We start from the raw sequence: 17,028 nt of genomic DNA, 5'->3' as shown, positions 1-17,028 counted from the left end.
GAGAGCTTTATTTTGATCACCTGTGCGATTTTTAATTTTTGAAAAAAAGAGCGACAATTTTGAAAAAAAAAAAAATTCACATTCTGATATATAACATTCCCCCCCAAAAAATTCAAATCAAATTTTTTTTAACATTTTAGGCTAATTTATTTTCTGCTACATATTTTTGGTAAAAAAAATCGCAATAAACTTATTTTGATTGGTTTCCGCAAAAGTTAGTAACCACGGGAAAGATTTGTCATCTTTATTGTTTTTTCTTTTACTAGTAATGGCGGCGATCTGCGTTTTTTTGCGGGACTGCGACATTGCGGCGCACAGATCGGACCCCTAACTGACATTTTTGACACTTTTAGGGGGACCAGTGACATTACTACAGTAATCAGTGCAAAAAATATGCACTGTTACTGTAATAATGACACTGGCAGGGAAGGGGTTAACGCTGTTGGTGATCAAGGGGTTAAAGTGTGCCTCATACTTACTGACATGTGAGGGGGGGGAGGGGTTCTGTGACACAGACAGCTATGCTGAATCCTGTGATCTGTCCCTGTCTGTTACAGAGAAGATCCACCCGCTTTGTTTACACAAGCGGGCGGATTTTCTCAGTCTTTCCCCGATGATCGGGGAAGAGAGATGGTGATCGCCTCTCACAGTGGGAGCGATCCTCCGGCGGCGCGCGCCGCCGAGAAATCAGGGAATCCAGCGACATAGGTCTACGTCGCTAGACCCAGGGCTGCCACCTTGCTGCAGTAGCAGCAACGTGAGCAGTCCTAAAGTGGTTAAAGTGACAATTTTGTGTTAACATTTTCCAAAAACTTGCGGCAAAAAATAAAATATTTCATGGACTCAACATGCCTCTCAGTAAATACCTTGGGGTGTCTACTTTCCAAAATTGGGTCATTTGGGGGTGTTTGTACTGCCCTGGCATTTTAGCACCTCAAGAAATGTGATAGGCAGTCAGAAAGTATTAGCTGCATAAATTCCAGGAAATATACTGTAACATAGTTTGTAGATGCTATAACTTTAAGGCCCCTTTCACACGAACGATCCGATCAGATCCGCCTGTCATTTTTTTAGGCAGATCTGATCGGATCCTCCATGCATCCCTATGGGGCAGCGGATGTCAGTGGAGAAATGTTCGCTGACACCTGCTGCTATCCGATTCCGATCCTGTCCGTGAAATCCGGACGGATGGAAACCCTATTTTCCATCCGTCCGGGTGATTGGATCGGATGGGATCGGATGAGAGCGGACAGGCGGTCCATTCTCATCCGATTCCCCCATAGAGAGCAGCGGGGCTCTGACACCTCCCTCTCCGCACACAGAGCTGAGAGGGAGGTGTCACCTGCCTGCTCAGTGGGGATCGGCGGATTGATCCCCCGCTGAGCAGCACGGAGTCTGCCAAAGGAGGCGGACCGTGTGAAAGAACCCTTATGCAAACCAAATATTATTCGCTTATTGGGATTTGTATTTTTAACAAAGACATGATGCAGAATATAGTTTGACCTAAATTTATGAAGAACATTTTTTTTTCAATATCTTTTTATTAACGGTTTTAGAACAAAACAACCTGCAACTGCAGGCGAAACAGGTACAAAAGATCAACAAGTCAGAAAGGAAGAAACAAAAATACACATGTAAAGGGTGTACATCAAGATGCATCCACAGGTATAGATTAAAAAATATAAGAGAGAGCGAAAAAAGAAAAAGAAAAAAAAAAAAACGATATAAGTTCACATCGCAGTCTCTAGAAGCATATAATAGAACCCAGTGTTTCCATTTTACCTTAAAGGCCTTCGGGGCAGATGAACAGAGGGCTATCAGTTTCTCAAATGAATGCATTTTTCCAGTACCTAGTGATCATGAGGCAAGCAGCTACTAAAATACTTGTAACTGTTATTCGGTGAGTATTAGGAAAGTCCTCAATCCCTAGATTTAGTATTGTGAGTTCGGGTTTGGGGCTAGTGAGGACTCCTGTAACCTGTGAAAGGAGCCGGAACACACACCGCCAGAAGCTTCACAAGTTGTTACAAGACCATGAAATATGCAAGAGGTTGCTAGTATGACAACAACCTAGCCAGCATAGAGGAGACCCGTTTTAAGTGAAATCTGATATGCGAAATGGTGTGAGATATCATCTTTTTAGTATCTTCTGGGTGAAATCCCAATGGTTGACACAAATACAGCCATATTTAAGGAATGGCTGTAAGCCATTGGCGATCCGTGAACGTGGTTTGGAGATAGTTTTGGCGAATGACAGCTTTTTGCATCAAATCGTAAAAGAAGGAATTACCTTTAGAGAGATGGGGAGTGTGCTGGTAGAATAACCAAATTTTGGAACAGATTTTTACATCAGGAGGGGGCGGTTTCAGAAGGAAATGCTGTACTCCATATAGCTGGAAAAAGTCATTAGTGGGCAGTTTATATGTCGATCACAGGTCCTCTATGCTTTGGGCTTAACGTCAGTAATATGTCATTGACTAACTGTGGACCATTTTGGGACCACACAGACAAGGTTTAATGTGGAAGGAATGCCTTGAGGGCATTCAAGGGTAATGCTACTGTAGTGAGAACTGAAATAAACACAATGGTACCATTGATGAGGCTTCTTCAAGCTTTTAATGATGCCACAATAAAGGCAGGTAAAGAATCTAGGGGTACATGTGACCAGGCATCAGCCGAAAGAAGTTTTGAGACTGGTGCATAGATTGTCCCTTGAGGGAGTAATCTAATGTTTCAACTGATCAAGCAGAACCGTTAATTAATAATTAGTAATGTCAACTAAACTAAGGCCTCCCACTGTCTTGTTCTTCGCTAATTGGGAGTACGAAAATGTTGCTTTTTTCTGTTTCCAGAGGTAACGTTTGAAAACTATAGATAGAGGTGCTAGGAGGGAGGGTTTGAAAGGAAAAATAAGGGTTTCAAAAAGGTAGAAAATTTGGGGCAGTGAAAGCATTTTGATCAAAGCTAGAAATGTGCTGCAGGTCTGCGGACAGTTTGGCCATAAGGGAATTTTAAATTGCCATCTCCTAAATCTGTAGTAGATGGAGTTTGGGTAATGCCTAGGTAGGGTATGTCAGAAGTTGCCAAGGTGTACAGGAAGGAGTGCTTTAAGAAAGCTTGATATTTTTAGGCATACCCAGGTTTTGAATGAGAGAGTTGGAGAAATTCACCTTGTAGTTGGAGATGGAGCTAAAGTAGGCGACGACCTGATGTGCCTGAGGGAGTGATTATTTTGGGTTTGTAAGAAGAAGAATCACGTCTTTTCAGCAAATAAGTTGATGATGTGCGTTTTGCTATTGACTGTTAAACCAGAGATACAGGGGTTAGTACGCATAGTCTCAGCCAAAGGTTCTATCATCAGGTTAAAGATGAGTGGGGAAAGGGGGCATCTCTACCTTGTTCCGTTAGTATTGTGAAAGGTCTTGGAAAGAAGGCTAGAAGTATATACCTATGCAGTGGGGGGAAGAGTACAAAGCCATTATGGCAGAAAACACCTGTCCCCCAAAGCCAAACTTCTCTAGTACATGAGACATAGAGCCCTAATGCACTCTATCGAATGCCTTCTATGCATCTATAGAAAAGTAACAGACAAGGCGTTCGGGTGCATCCTGAAAAAGTCTATAAGGTTGATAATGTGTCTCATAGCGTCAGAGGGCTGATGGCTTTTAATAAATCCCATCTGCTCTGATTTGACAAGAAAAGACATAATAGATATCAGGTAGTATGCCAGTAATTTGGCGTAAAGCTTGATGTCCGAGTTCAAGAGAGAAATCAGCCTAAAGTCAGAGGGGGTGGTGGGATCTTTCCCAGGTTTAGGGAGAGTTACGATATTAGCTTTTAACATCTCCTGTGTAAATGAAGCCTGAGAATGTATGGGGATAGATGTTGGCTGAATGCTTTGTAGTACTCATTTTTAAATCCATCTGGGCCAGACCATTTCCCTGATGGAAGGGTTCTATGAACTCAAGGAGTTTCAGACAAGGAGAAAAGGGCATTCAGAGGTTCAAGGTGGGAATTAGAGAAAGTGGGCAGTTTCAAGGTGGATAGAAACTTTAAAATCTCAGAATCTGTGGGTTGTGAAAAAGAAGGGTAATTTTTGAGGTTATAATTTTGAGGAAATAAAAGCGTAAAAAAGTTTGGGTTAAACTATGAGCAGGCAAACTGCAACTCATTGGGGGGTATAGTAAGTGAACAGAGCACTTTGGAGGCTGGGAATCTCAAAGTATATGATTAGAATGAGTTGCTAAACTTTAGCTCCCTCCTTGAGATTGTGCTTATGGGAAATCTACCAGTCACCACCTGCCAGTCTTCCACTAATGGCAATAGGGGGGCATCTGCAGACTGAGTGGGCCAAAAAAATGTCCCATGTGCACAGCAGAGCAATACCATCCTCTAGGGACAATGCTGTGGAGGTACTGCCATTTCAAGTGATGGCAAGCTTGGCCAGATACTTCCATTGATAGCTAATAGAGTGGTTTTGCAGGGCTTTCAGAGTATGTGCAGAGATTCGGGAAAACCTGGAGGCCTGCTGTCTGCACGGAAAGGCTCTCTTTTTTTGTGAAAACATTTCAAATCTTTTCCTTAGCTTGATAGAAGTGGACACGCAGTAGGACGTCTCTAGGTGCGCAGGGAGAAAAGGGGGTTTGGGGACCCTATGGATTCTGTCGATGGTCAAATCAGCAGAGCTCAGGGAAGACCCAGTTGCTTGAAACCGGTCATGAACGTAATGTGGTAACTCGGAGGAGAAAACAGTTTCCGGTATCCCACAAATTTTTAGATTGTTACGCTGTGACCTACCTTCTAGTTCGGCAAGCTTGTTCTTGATCCGGGTCAATTCATCTTTCTGAGCCTTATGAGCATCCACTAAAGTTTTTAAAGAGGTCACATATTCTCCCATTTTGTCCTCTGCATGGGTTAGCCTGTCCCCCAAGTCACACACATCTGCTTTAATTGTATAGATACAGGAGAAAAGAACTGCCTGGAGTGAAGACCGCAGAGAAAGCAACATGTCATGTAGGGTAGTGTCAGATATAGGCATGCCCTGGGTAGGAAATGAGCTGATGGAGTCCTCTAAGATAGTTTTGGTGGAATTGAAGGCAGGCTGACCACTTACCTCTAACAAGGGGTCATCATCATCAATGGTTTTGCACAGAGCAGCTTTGATCCTGCTCATTATGGGTCTCCTGTTGGCAATCTTGGCACCTCTCCCCTTCTGAGTTCCCCAATAGCAAGCCTCTTCCTACAGGAGCAGAACCGCTCCTGTGAATTGACATTGTCCATTCAGATACAGAGCATGGCTTGGTTCTGACCCCCCCCCCCCTCCTTCTGACCAACTTACCTCACTGGTAAAGTCTGTCTGATTGAAAAGAATAGACTATTTTCAGTATTAAATTATGTCAAACAATCAAATTTACCTTTTATAGTGTTCACAAAGTTGTAAGTAATTTGATGGAGCTCAGATCAGTATTTGTGTATTATTCGTGACACATACGGTAAGTGTTTTTTTTTTTCTGACAAAATAAAAATGTTATTTGGTAATGCTAAGGCAACGTGTGCCCTAAGATTCAGATAAAAGTTTGTAAAATCTTATTGTTGTTTCTAATCTTTTCTTAGGATACTGTGAGGTTAGTGGAGACCCTCATTACTACACATTTGACAATCAGATTCACCATTTTATGGGCACTTGCACCTATACATTATCTAAACTTTGCAAAGTTGAGGGACATCTGACAGAATTCAATGTTAAAGCAGCCAATGAGCGCAGAGGAGGCAACAAAAAGGTGGCTTATGTCAAGTATGTTAACATTAATGTGCATGGACACAGTATCACACTAGACTGGAACAGAGACATCAAGGTGAGTATAAAACATTTAAAAAATTATCAAATTGTAACTGATATTTGATTTTCTTTGATTCTTTTTTCAAAAACGTGTTTTTTTTTTTTTTTTATGAAATTGTAAATCTAGGTTGACAACAATTTGGTAACCTTACCAGTATCCCTATATCCAAACATTAACATCTTCCTTAGTGGACATGATGTATTGGTGACAACAGCATTTGGAGTAAGTGTGAGTTTTGATGGAAACCATAGAGTGGTGGTGACTATTCCAGGAGAATATGCCAACAAAGTGTGTGGAATCTGTGGAAATTTCAATGGAAACCCAACTGATGACTTCTTAAACCCAGATGGTGAATTAGAGCCAGACTCTAACAGTCTTGGTAACAGCTGGCAGGTGGACACTGACACAAGGTAATCACAGAATCAATTTAGTAATGCCATGTTAATCCATTGCAAATGTTCTCACCAAAATATGTTAAGCAGGGAGTTCATATCAGGCTGACTATACAAAAGCAAAACAAAAGAAAAAAGTGAGGACAAGAATGAGGCAGCATGGGAGATGCCAGAGAAAGAGGAAACACAAGGGTAGACTCAGAATCCGACACCATCAATAATGGTGAGAAGATGGGAAATTGAGGAAGTGTAAATCAGAAAAAAAGTTGGATTTAAGGAGTAAGTGTTAGCACTACAGAAAGACCTGGAAAAACCTGTTGAACACTAGAGTTGGGCGAACACCTGAATTTGCAGGGTGTTCGGTGGGTGTTCGCCCTGCCGAACGCCCTGCAATCCATTGCACACTGCACAGTACATTCTGCGCCCTGATTAGGCAAAGTTTTGCTCAATGAGTGTGCAGTAAAAGCTTGTTGTTAAGCAGCAGAGCTGGGAAGCCAGCCGTGGCGTACTTTACAACCTATGAGTCATCAGCTGTCAAACGGCTCCCCCGCTCACAGCTGAATAAAAAAAAGTGCCTGTAAAAAAATAGTAAAAAAAAAATGCCATGGGGTCCCCACCAAACTTCAGGTCTGATTAGGATTTTAAGGGGAATCCCACACCAAAAAAAAAAAACAAAAACAGCGTGGGGTCCTCCCCAAAAACCAGACCCTTATCCAAGCATGCAGCCTGGCAGCTCAGGAAAGGGGGGGAGAGCGAGCGTCCCCTCTTCTGAATCATACCAGGCCACATGCCCTCAACATGGGAAGGAAGAAAAGGGCTCTGCTCCCCACCCCAAAGCACCTTGTTCTCTTGTTGAGAAGGACAAGGATCTATTTCCCACAACCATGGTCGGTGGTTTTGGTGGTATGCGGGCAAGGGGCTTATCAGAATCTGGAAGCCCCCTTTATAAGGGGGCCCCCAGATCCTGTCCCCTCCATGTGAATGAGTATGGGGTACATAGTAACCCTAACCATTCACCAAAAAAGTGTTAAAAAGTAATCAAAACACAGAGGCAGTTTTTGACAATTTCTTTATTAAAAATATAAATAAAAAAAATTGTGTATATCCATGTAAATCTATCATCAATCATGCATGCTGCACCCAAAAAATAATTAAAAGGAAAATGAGCCCGCCGTCAAAGAAGGCTGACTGCCTAGTGCATGCGCCGCTGTTTGACAGTTCTTTTATAGGTAAGGGCGGGGCCACTTGGGCGGCATCACCTGATGGCACCGCCTCCCTTGTTACATGAAGGACCAGACACTTTTTTGGTGAATGGGTTGGGGTATTGTGTACCCCATACTCATTCACATAGGGGGGTCAGAATTTGGGGGCCCATTGTTTAAGGGGGCTTCCAGTTCCTGATAAGCCCCCGGACTGCATACCCTCAACATGGGGACAAGGTTCTTTGGGGTGGGGGGGGCTCTGTTGAGGGCATGTAGCCTGGTATGGTTCAGAGGGGGCACTCGCTTGCCCCCCCCCTTTCCTGACCTGCCAGGCTGCTTGCTCAGATAAGGGTCTGGGATGGATTTGAAGAAGGGGGCAATGCCTTATTTTTTTTTTTTTTTCATTTTGGCTTGGGGTTTCCCTTAAAATCTACACTATACCTGAAGGGACTGGTATGGGCTGGGGGAACCCCACACGTTTTTTTTTCTTCATTTTATTTATTTATTTTTTTCAATATCTGGGTGCTGGCAATCGCAAGTCAATTTATATGTGATTTGACTTGTTTTTTTTTTGTTTTTTTTTCTTCAGAGCGAAATGTCATTTTTGCTACAGAATGTTCTATACATGCTACAGATGCGCCACTTTACAGGCAGACTAAGGGGACCCCCTGGCACTATATTCAATGGAATTTTTTTTATTGTTGCACTTTAAGCATTCCTAAAATCACTGCTCCTGAAAAAAACGATAATTTTTTAAAACATTTTTTGCATTGATATATGTCCCCCAGGACAGTACTCTGACCCCCACGCCCCTTTTATGGCCAATTACTTACATATAAGCCTTCAAAATTGGCCCTTTTAATTTTTCCTGTTAGGCTCCCATAGACTTCGATGGGGGTATGCCATTCAGGTTAGAACTTTTCCTATGTTCAGGAGTTCTGCTGGGGGGTGTTCAGTCCATCTCTGTCGAAATACCAGTCACACAACCATAAGTTGTGACCACAAGTCAGCAACACAGTGGAAGTCCCAAATCCATGATAATAATGATCACTATTTTCTGGTTTACCTCTGTTTAAGCTCTCATTTGGGCACCCTCAGTACCACACTTCTAATGGCGTCTGTTTTTTTCCATCTCCCCTTTGTGTTTTCTCTTCCCTTGTCCCCTCTACTTGTGCCAGCTCCTTCCCTTTTTCTATTCTTTGACTCTTTGCTCTAAGTACTTCAGCACCTGTCACAGATCACCGACATCTGGCCGTGCTTACACTCTTTTTGAGGCAAAACTATAGCTTCCCCTTGTTTATAAAAATGTTGCCGATAACAGATAAAACAGACTAAAACATAAAACTAAACAAATGATTCTGATCCAAAGCTTATCTTCAATTCATTGCAATTGTCTACAGAAAGTTCCCTTTCCTGACAGACTCCATGGCAGAATATGTTTGGGTTTAGCCCTGCCTTCACTCCTACCTTATAGGACCCCAATCCCATAAATATTTGCTCCCTTTCAGCATCGGTGTTCTTTTTTTGTCCTCCTCTGGAGTTCAAAATGTTGGGTCTGGCATGCGGCGACCACGGGATGATGGGTCGCTATACTTCACTAAGCCCTTGCTATTAGTGGGGTATGGAGAGGGCAAATGAAGAGGAGCCTATGCCTGGCCATTGGCGGGAGAATGGTGTTTGTCAAATTAGCCCAGCTGGTGCGGGTGACCCTGTGTTGCTTGAAGTTCGGTGTGTTCCCTGTTGCCTTGCCCTGAAGATCCCAGTATGGTAAGTATATTGTACCTTGTATTTCTGGATGTCTCTTTCTTTCCCTGGTGGCAGTGTCTTCTGGCCTCGGCGGCTGGTTCACCTTGAATTCCAAGCCACTGCCTCACAACTGATCTGCGCATGAGCGGTCATTGCTGAGATCGAGGCTTGGACGTGCATGGGCGTTCCCCACCGTTTGGCGGTGATCACGCATGCGCTGTGTGGTGACATCACGGGCGCATTGTTTTTCAAAAGGGGATAGCTCCTGGTGGCCTGTGGGAATGTTCGTGGGCAAAAAAAATGTTGTTCCTCGAGATTCTGATATTCCCAGGCCTTTGGGGTGGACACCCTCGTGGACCAATGGAAGTTTCGCAAAGCCTACGCCTTCGCTCCAATTCTGGTAATTCTTCAGTTCCTACGGAGGCTCAGGACAGAAGCGGTGGAAATAGTAGTGATAATTCCATACTGGCCCAACAGGCCCTGGTTAATTGAAAAGCAAGGGGGATAAATGAAGGTGTGTCGAAAACAGCCGGTCCCTAGTTTGAAATACTTACCCACCAGTCTCCTAAAAAAAAACAAATAAACCTGTCTAACAATGTAGGTTAAAAACAGGAGTTTAGTTAACACACATCTGCAAATGCATGCGGAAGCTGCAAGGCCAACAACAAGGCATCCTGTGTAACTTGCAGAACCTAACACTAAATAACACTGCTCAACCTGAGTGTCTGAGTGTCTTCACAAAGGAAGGACATGATGCTAATAGATGCATGGGAAACAGATGGGATTGGAGATCGCCCAATCCTCCCCCATCTGCTCCAATCTATGACTGGCAATGAAAAACTAATGGCTGTATAATAGCCATAGGGTGCAAACTAAATGTGATCAGCTGGGAAACACACACCCTACACTCTTGAACACCAGTCGGGGGAGCGCTAATAGAGTCTACGAGAGCATATGTATAGCAAAGATAACGAGCAGCGCAGATTCTTATACTTCCCCAACCCACCTAATCTAATCTGTCCTCCAAAGACAAAATGTGAGTGCCAAATCGGATGTAAGCACACACAAAAAATAAACAGCAGTTTATGGAATCCAACAATTCCAAAATATAAATAAATAATATATAGTGCAATCCGCAAAAATTGCCAGCTTACTGGCAATTAAATATAAAGTGCAAAAAATGAAAAATGTCTACTGACAATTTGATATATAAAAAAAGTGCAAGTGCATACTGTATATGACCTTATGAATAAAATGATGTGCTAATATAAGTTGGAAATAAATTCCAAAAATGCACAGTAATAAATACATCTTCAATCAACCTACTCATGACCATATCAAGTGCTACACTAGTGCCTGATAAATAGTGTATAAATGAATCAATCAATATATAAGGATAAAAATAAAAATAAATGCACATGGGTGAATTAATACATATAACCTGTGTTAACCTGTGTTAATAATTAATCATGAAAAAAGTCCATAATAGATGCACCCAAGTAAATAAATATTTAAAAATGCAAATAATGGACTTCCATTGAAGGGCTATCGCCCAAATTGTTGCAATGCACACAGTGTGTATAACACATTCTTCCTGGTGTGTGGCCCCAGAAATAGATTTAACCCTCCTCTTATGTTAGGGTCAGAACCGACCCGTTTTTAGGTTTAGTATCACATAAATTTGTTTATTGCATCAAGATTTTTTTACTTTGTCAGGAACCTCTATTTAAACAATGTAATAGAAAAAGAATCCTTTTCACTAAATTATAATATACTGTGGTGAAAATTAAGACGTTTATGGTGTTAGGGTCAATTCTGACCCAGTTATAATATAGGATTTTAGGACACTAATAAGTGCCAAAACTGAAATCATAAACACTCTCTCTGCTTAGTAACACTGACAACCAATCCCCTCTCAACCCTGTGAGCTGTAGTTAGGGAGGGGCCTATCTCTTTTCCTGCTTGTCTGCTTCTCTAAATAAAGTAAAGAAACATAGGACAAGTACATTTCAGAGTTGCTGACTTTATTTTACCATTTTTTTTCAATTTGAAAATGAGAGGTATGCTATCAAAAGAAAGGTCTAAGGGGTCACACCAAAAATATTAAAACCAATCTTTTCAAGGATAAAGAAACCTAACAAGGTAACCAAGAGGTAAGAAACAAATTTGATGATAAATAATTATTCAGAGGGTATTTTATGGCTGATTTAAAACACGGGTCAAAACCGACCCGTTAACATCATGGGTAGTAACAGAATTCTAACATAAGAGGAGGGTTAAACAACAAGCACATAGGAATTGTCAATTGAAGTGAATTTCCGGAAATTCTAGTAGCTATCTCAGTAAGCTTACATCACACTGGCTGTAACACCTCACATGGCCAGAATATATAATATAGTGTACCTTGAGTAGGACAACCCTGAAAGCATAGAGGTGAGGAATTAGGTAAGATAACATTAATGCGGACAGGGTCATAAAACCATCTAGTTTAAAGTTTATTTGCAATCTTCCTGACATTGAGAGATCTAGTGCATAGTCAGAGGTTGTCAGTCATGCCATCCCAATCCTGTGGAGTGCATTGTAGTTTACAATCCTATTCCTATTTGAACCTAAAAGAAAGGGGCCCATGAGCAAAAGTGTTGACTAAGGAACTATAAATGTCAGAAATTAAACCCTTTTGTCTGAGAGAGGAACCACAAAGAACCACAAATACACTCATAGAAGAATTTAGTAGAGGTAGGAGTAAGACGCACAAAAGTATTTAATTTGAATGTAATGTAGAGATTTCTGTTGAGAGATGTCCATCCATTGGCAGAGCTTTTCAAATGACATTAAAGCTAACCCATGTTGAAATTCAGATAATTTAACTAGATTATAGCCTTTCCACCAGGAAAACAGTTGATCTACAGTAATAGCTGCAGTAAAAGAAAGGTCACCCAGAAAGGCGAGCCCAGACCAAATGGTGGACAGCCTTGACATGCGAATCTGGCGAAAAACCCAGAATTACAATTGGGGTACGAATTGGTATAGTGATACAATGCATTAAGAAATTCATCCCTAAAACCATAATGATGCAACCAAGAGTGTAAATAAGGCCAAAGGACACTGTCATAGGCATTTTTGATATCTAGCTTTTGACCAACGAAGAGCCTTTTCGGTCTCGGAGGATAGAAGGGTGTTCAGCTACAATCTTTTCAGAGAGATCAGTTGTTGGCAGGAATCTAAAGGGTTGATTGCCTAAAGTTTATAAAGACATTGCTTAAAGTTTATAAAGACGTTCAAGTTCTCTGGAAAGTGGATACAGCATCTGCCACCTCTGTTTGTTCCGAGTTGCCACCAGACTAACTAAACGACCCCATAGCACTGACTTGTTAGCTGCCCAGAGAGAGAAATAGAAATATCAGAAGTAGAGTTCAGTTGGAAGTAATCCTGAATCATTTGAGCAATTTCCTGGCAGGTACACAGATCAGAAAGAAGGGAGTTGTTAAAACTATAAAAAAATATGGTGTCAGATAATCCAATAAATTTAGTGGGAAAAAAAACTATCTAGTGGTCGAACAACAGACATAGGTAAATATAAGCTTTGGTAAAGTTTGTCAAAATGATCGGTGTACAAAAAGCTAATCTAATCTGGCGAATGTCTCTTGAGGATGGGAAAAAAATGTTTACTCCCTAGCTCCAACTTTTTGAGCACGCCAAGAATCCACCAGTTGCTCAGTATGAAGGAACCTAGAAAGTGACTTGGGGAATACTTTAGAGAAGGTCATGTGGGAGCTCCTATCTAAGAAGTGATTTGCTATTGAGTTAAAATGACATCCTAGATATATATGAGGAGAAAGATGATGATCTAAATAGGAAGTAAAAGAAAAGTCTTGGGAATCATGAGGGGCATACAGATTAGCAAAAGTAACTTTGTGGCCAGAAAACAACACAGGGTCTTGATAAACATGTTGCATTTCAAAAGAAATAGAATAATGAATGAAGATGGCTACTCCTCTGCATTTCAAGGAAAACAATATATAATGGGCTTGGTTATAGGCCCAATGAAAACATTTTGGATTGTTGTGTGTAGATAAATTTGTTTCTTGACATCCTCTGTTTTCCTCTCCCCACTATGATTAAGGGATTGGGTGCTTGCCCGGAAGCATTATCCAGATAAATACCTGCCTGGTTAATTACACAAGATCCTTAACCGCTTGCCGACCACCGCAAGTAAATTTACTGCGGCGGTCAGCCCCTCACAGGCAGAGTGACGTTAATTAACGTCACTAGCCTGGGAGGGTCTGGGGAGCGAGTGCGCGCCGCCGGAGGCACGCTCCCGCTCCCGCGCGGTCACGGACTCCCCCGCACGTGTGACCAGCGGACCCGATGTCCGCCGGTCACTCGGTGATTGTCGGGGGAGAGGGAGAAAGTCAGGCAGCTTGTGTAAACAAGCTGCCTGTCATTCTCCTCGGTGTTAAAACACTGATCACATGGTTCTATTATGTAGAACCGTTGATCAGTGTCCTTACACCTCAAGTCACAGCCAATCACAGTAAGAATCACGCCCCTAGGGACACACACAGCCCCTCCCTCTCAAATAAAGTTAACCCCTTCACTACCAGTGTATTTTTACAGTAACAGTGCATATGTATAGCACTGATTACTGTAGTAATGTCACTGGTAACCCCAAAAGTGTCAAAAATGTCAGTCAAGGGTCCGATCTGTCCGCCCCAATGTCGCAGTACCGCAAAAAAAAATCGCAGATCGCAGCCATTACACGTTAAAAAAAATACAACAAAAATGACAAAAATCTTTCCCTTTGTTAGTAAACGCGATAACTTTTGCGCAAACCAATAAAAATACGCTTTTTGTGATTTTTTTTTACCAAACATAGGTAGCATAAAACAAATTGGCCGAAAATGTTAAAAAAATTTTATTTTTACATTTTTTTGGGGGGGGAATTTCATATAAAAAAAATGTGAAAAATATTGTTATTTTTGCAAAATTTACGCTCTTTTTTTGTTTATAGCGCAAAAAGTAAAAATCGCACAGGTGATCAAATACCACCAAAAGAAAGCTGTTTGTGGGAAAAAAAGGACGTCAAATTTGTTTAGGTACAGCGTCGCACGACCGCGCAATTGTCCGTTAAAGTCACGCAGTGCCGAATCGCAAAATACCCCCTGGTCGTTTAGCAGCCAAATCCTCCGGGGCTTAAGTGGTTAAAGTGGAGTTCCACCCTCATTTTATACTTACCTCCATCTTCTCGCTCCGGGTCACCTGAAAAACAAATGGCTAATCGCATTTTTTTTTTTTTTACTTACCTCGTAGCGAAGAAAATATACTTACCTTACTTCTTCATCCTTCCTCGGCCGCGGCCCGCCGTCACTTCCTGGCTCTGCAATGATTCCTGGGAGCTGAACGTCATCGCTCCCAGGAATCATTGCGCCTGCACCGGCCCCGACGTCAGTTCCGGGGCGCGCGCGTCATCCCCTTCTAAACAGCTTCTGGGCATGCCCCGGAAGTGACGGCGGGGCCGGCGCAGGGCATCGTGGGACCGAAGAAGGCAGAAGAGGACGCAGAAGAGGACGCGCTGGCTTCAAGCTGCCCACATCTGAGATGGCAGCGCTGGACAAGACTTTTTCAAGGTAAGTATTTGTCCTAACAGGTAAGTGCAACCCGGGACAGATCAGAGGCTAGCCATTGTGGAATGCACTAGCCCTGACTGTCCCGGGGGTATTTTTAAAAAAAAAAAATCCAGGGTGGAACTCCGCTTTAATGAGGATGAAATATATCATCTTATTGATGTGGATATGTTGATTTAATGCTAATATTGTTATAGCATTGGGGCATTATAAATATATATTAATACAGCGTGTGCCTTACATATGCATGCACATGCACCCCAATAATTTCTTTGTACATACACAATATAAAGAGATGTATACACTATCCCATCATTACTGCATTTCTACATAAAGTCCATGTCTGCTATACAACTTGAGTCTACTCACGGAACTGTCGTCCGCCCCATGATTTTACACACGAGGGAACACTAGTTGGTTTCTTGGTCTCGTAAGCACTGAAGAAGCAAAACCAAGTGAAAAAGAAGCAAAACCAAGTGAAACGCGTTGGCTGTGCAGGGACCATTTTCCACTTTCTCTTGTTGAGACCCACCACTTGGTTATCCTAATTCGTGTTCTTATTTTTTATATTATATGTTATATGTATGTATGTCTTTAGAGCATGCTTGCACATGCCATTTTATGAGAAAGAATTTGACTAATAAACATGCATTTTTAACAAACTTGCTGCATTGTACCATATTCTGATCATCTCATTCTGGCCTACAAAACCCCTCTTTTCTCTTTCCTTATCTTTTGTGACATATATAGGGGTGCAGCCTACTCTTTACGGTAAAATTTTTTGCAGTTAGAATGAAGACAAGCTTTCTCATGCTTGCCAAAAATACAAAAGTTAACCATGCAGGATAGTGTGGACATGCCAAGATCCTCAGAAAATGTATGTTAGTCATTCAAAATAAAAGGGAAAAATCAAAAGAGAAAATAAAAGAGAGAAAGTTGTCACCAGGAAAGGAGGAAGAGCCACCCTGAACAAAGATATCCAGCAAGCAATATATCAACATGAATGAATTATAATATGACAAGCTAAATTGTCAAAACAGAAAGCTTCAGGTGAAAAATCTAAATGTAATCAAGCAAAATAACCGAAAAAAAGCCCCCTAAAAGAGGCAACAAAGAGAACAATAAACCAGGGCAAATATATATTAGGATCAGGTATCCAAGTGAACCTGAAAAATAAACACACTAATTATAGAAAAAAGCCAATGCTTTGTGAAAATAAAACAGCTGCTGGCACTAAAAGGTGAATAAGCCCAAACCTTTGTGGAAAAAACTAAATAAAAACGACAGCGCTTGGGAAAAAAAACTACAACATAGTGTCCAAATGTACACATTAAATTAACCAATGTGTATCAGGGTTAAGCTGTACAGAAATAGTCCATCGATAATCTTTAGTGATGATAGTTTAAATAGTGACAAAAATCCTCAGTGATGCATTTATTCTTATCCGGGCTCTTCAACAGAGATTCACAAACATGTCCACCAATCAAAATGTACTACCAGAAAGCAATGCTGCACAGATTATAGGCAGCAAACTGGGCTCAACAGCATCACCTAAGACCAATGAATCCTCCTGAGTAATCTCTTTAAGCAGGTGATCCTTTTGGAGATTACAGCAACCAGACTATTCCAATCTCCTGAAAAGAAACAAAAATCAAAAACAGGCAAAAATGAAAGATAAACCAGACATCCCCAATGATGGACTCTCCATCTATCTCTTCTGGGAGAAGGAATGTTCCAGATTGGTGATAGACGAGCTATGGAAGGAGGTCGAGGGGCTGCTTCTGCTTCCAAAAGGCCCAGTTTAACAAGAATGTGATTCTCTTCTTGTAATGTGGTAGATGAATAGGTGGTGCCATTATGATGAATCACCAGCTTAAAGGAGTACCCCCAACAGTATCAAATGCATGCAGCTGCTAACATGGAGGTGACTTCCTTCATTTTACTTTTCCTAGCCAGCGTACCTGGAGAGATGTCAGGGTAAATCTGTAGAATATGGACCTCCAGTGAGATCAAAGGAGAATCCCTGGCATCCCACAGAATTTATTTTATTACTAAAAAATCCTTCATACATAATGTAATGACTCTCGTGGTTTATCTGGCAGTGGTTTAGGACATAGGGCCCCATGAATCTGATCACAAGTAAGTCCAAGTTCACATCTATGCGGTTCTGGTTGATGCGTTTTCAAGCACGTTTTGCGTCTTTAAACCCACTGGTTTGATATGT

General features: G+C 41.7%; 1 protein-coding gene across 1 annotated transcript in view; it reads left to right on the top strand.

Annotated features, from left to right (window-relative positions):
* The window catches only part of LOC309550483 (IgGFc-binding protein-like), a gene marked incomplete at both ends in the record, with an annotated part of 68,806 nt that overhangs the window by 39,210 nt on the left and 12,568 nt on the right, over positions 1-17,028 (top strand). Inside the window, 2 exons of the mRNA XM_082250852.1 lie at positions 5,614-5,855; positions 5,967-6,250. Of these exons, the coding sequence (XP_082106978.1) occupies positions 5,614-5,855; positions 5,967-6,250 (526 nt within the window). The remainder of the gene's footprint in view (positions 1-5,613; positions 5,856-5,966; positions 6,251-17,028) is intronic.

The sequence above is a fragment of the Pelophylax lessonae genome (genome assembly GCF_965119305.1).
Source record: "Pelophylax lessonae genome assembly, chromosome: 3".
Classification (NCBI taxonomy): domain Eukaryota; kingdom Metazoa; phylum Chordata; class Amphibia; order Anura; family Ranidae; genus Pelophylax; species Pelophylax lessonae.
The sequence above is the reverse complement of the archived record's forward strand: the minus strand, read 5'-3'. Positions and strand labels throughout refer to the sequence as shown.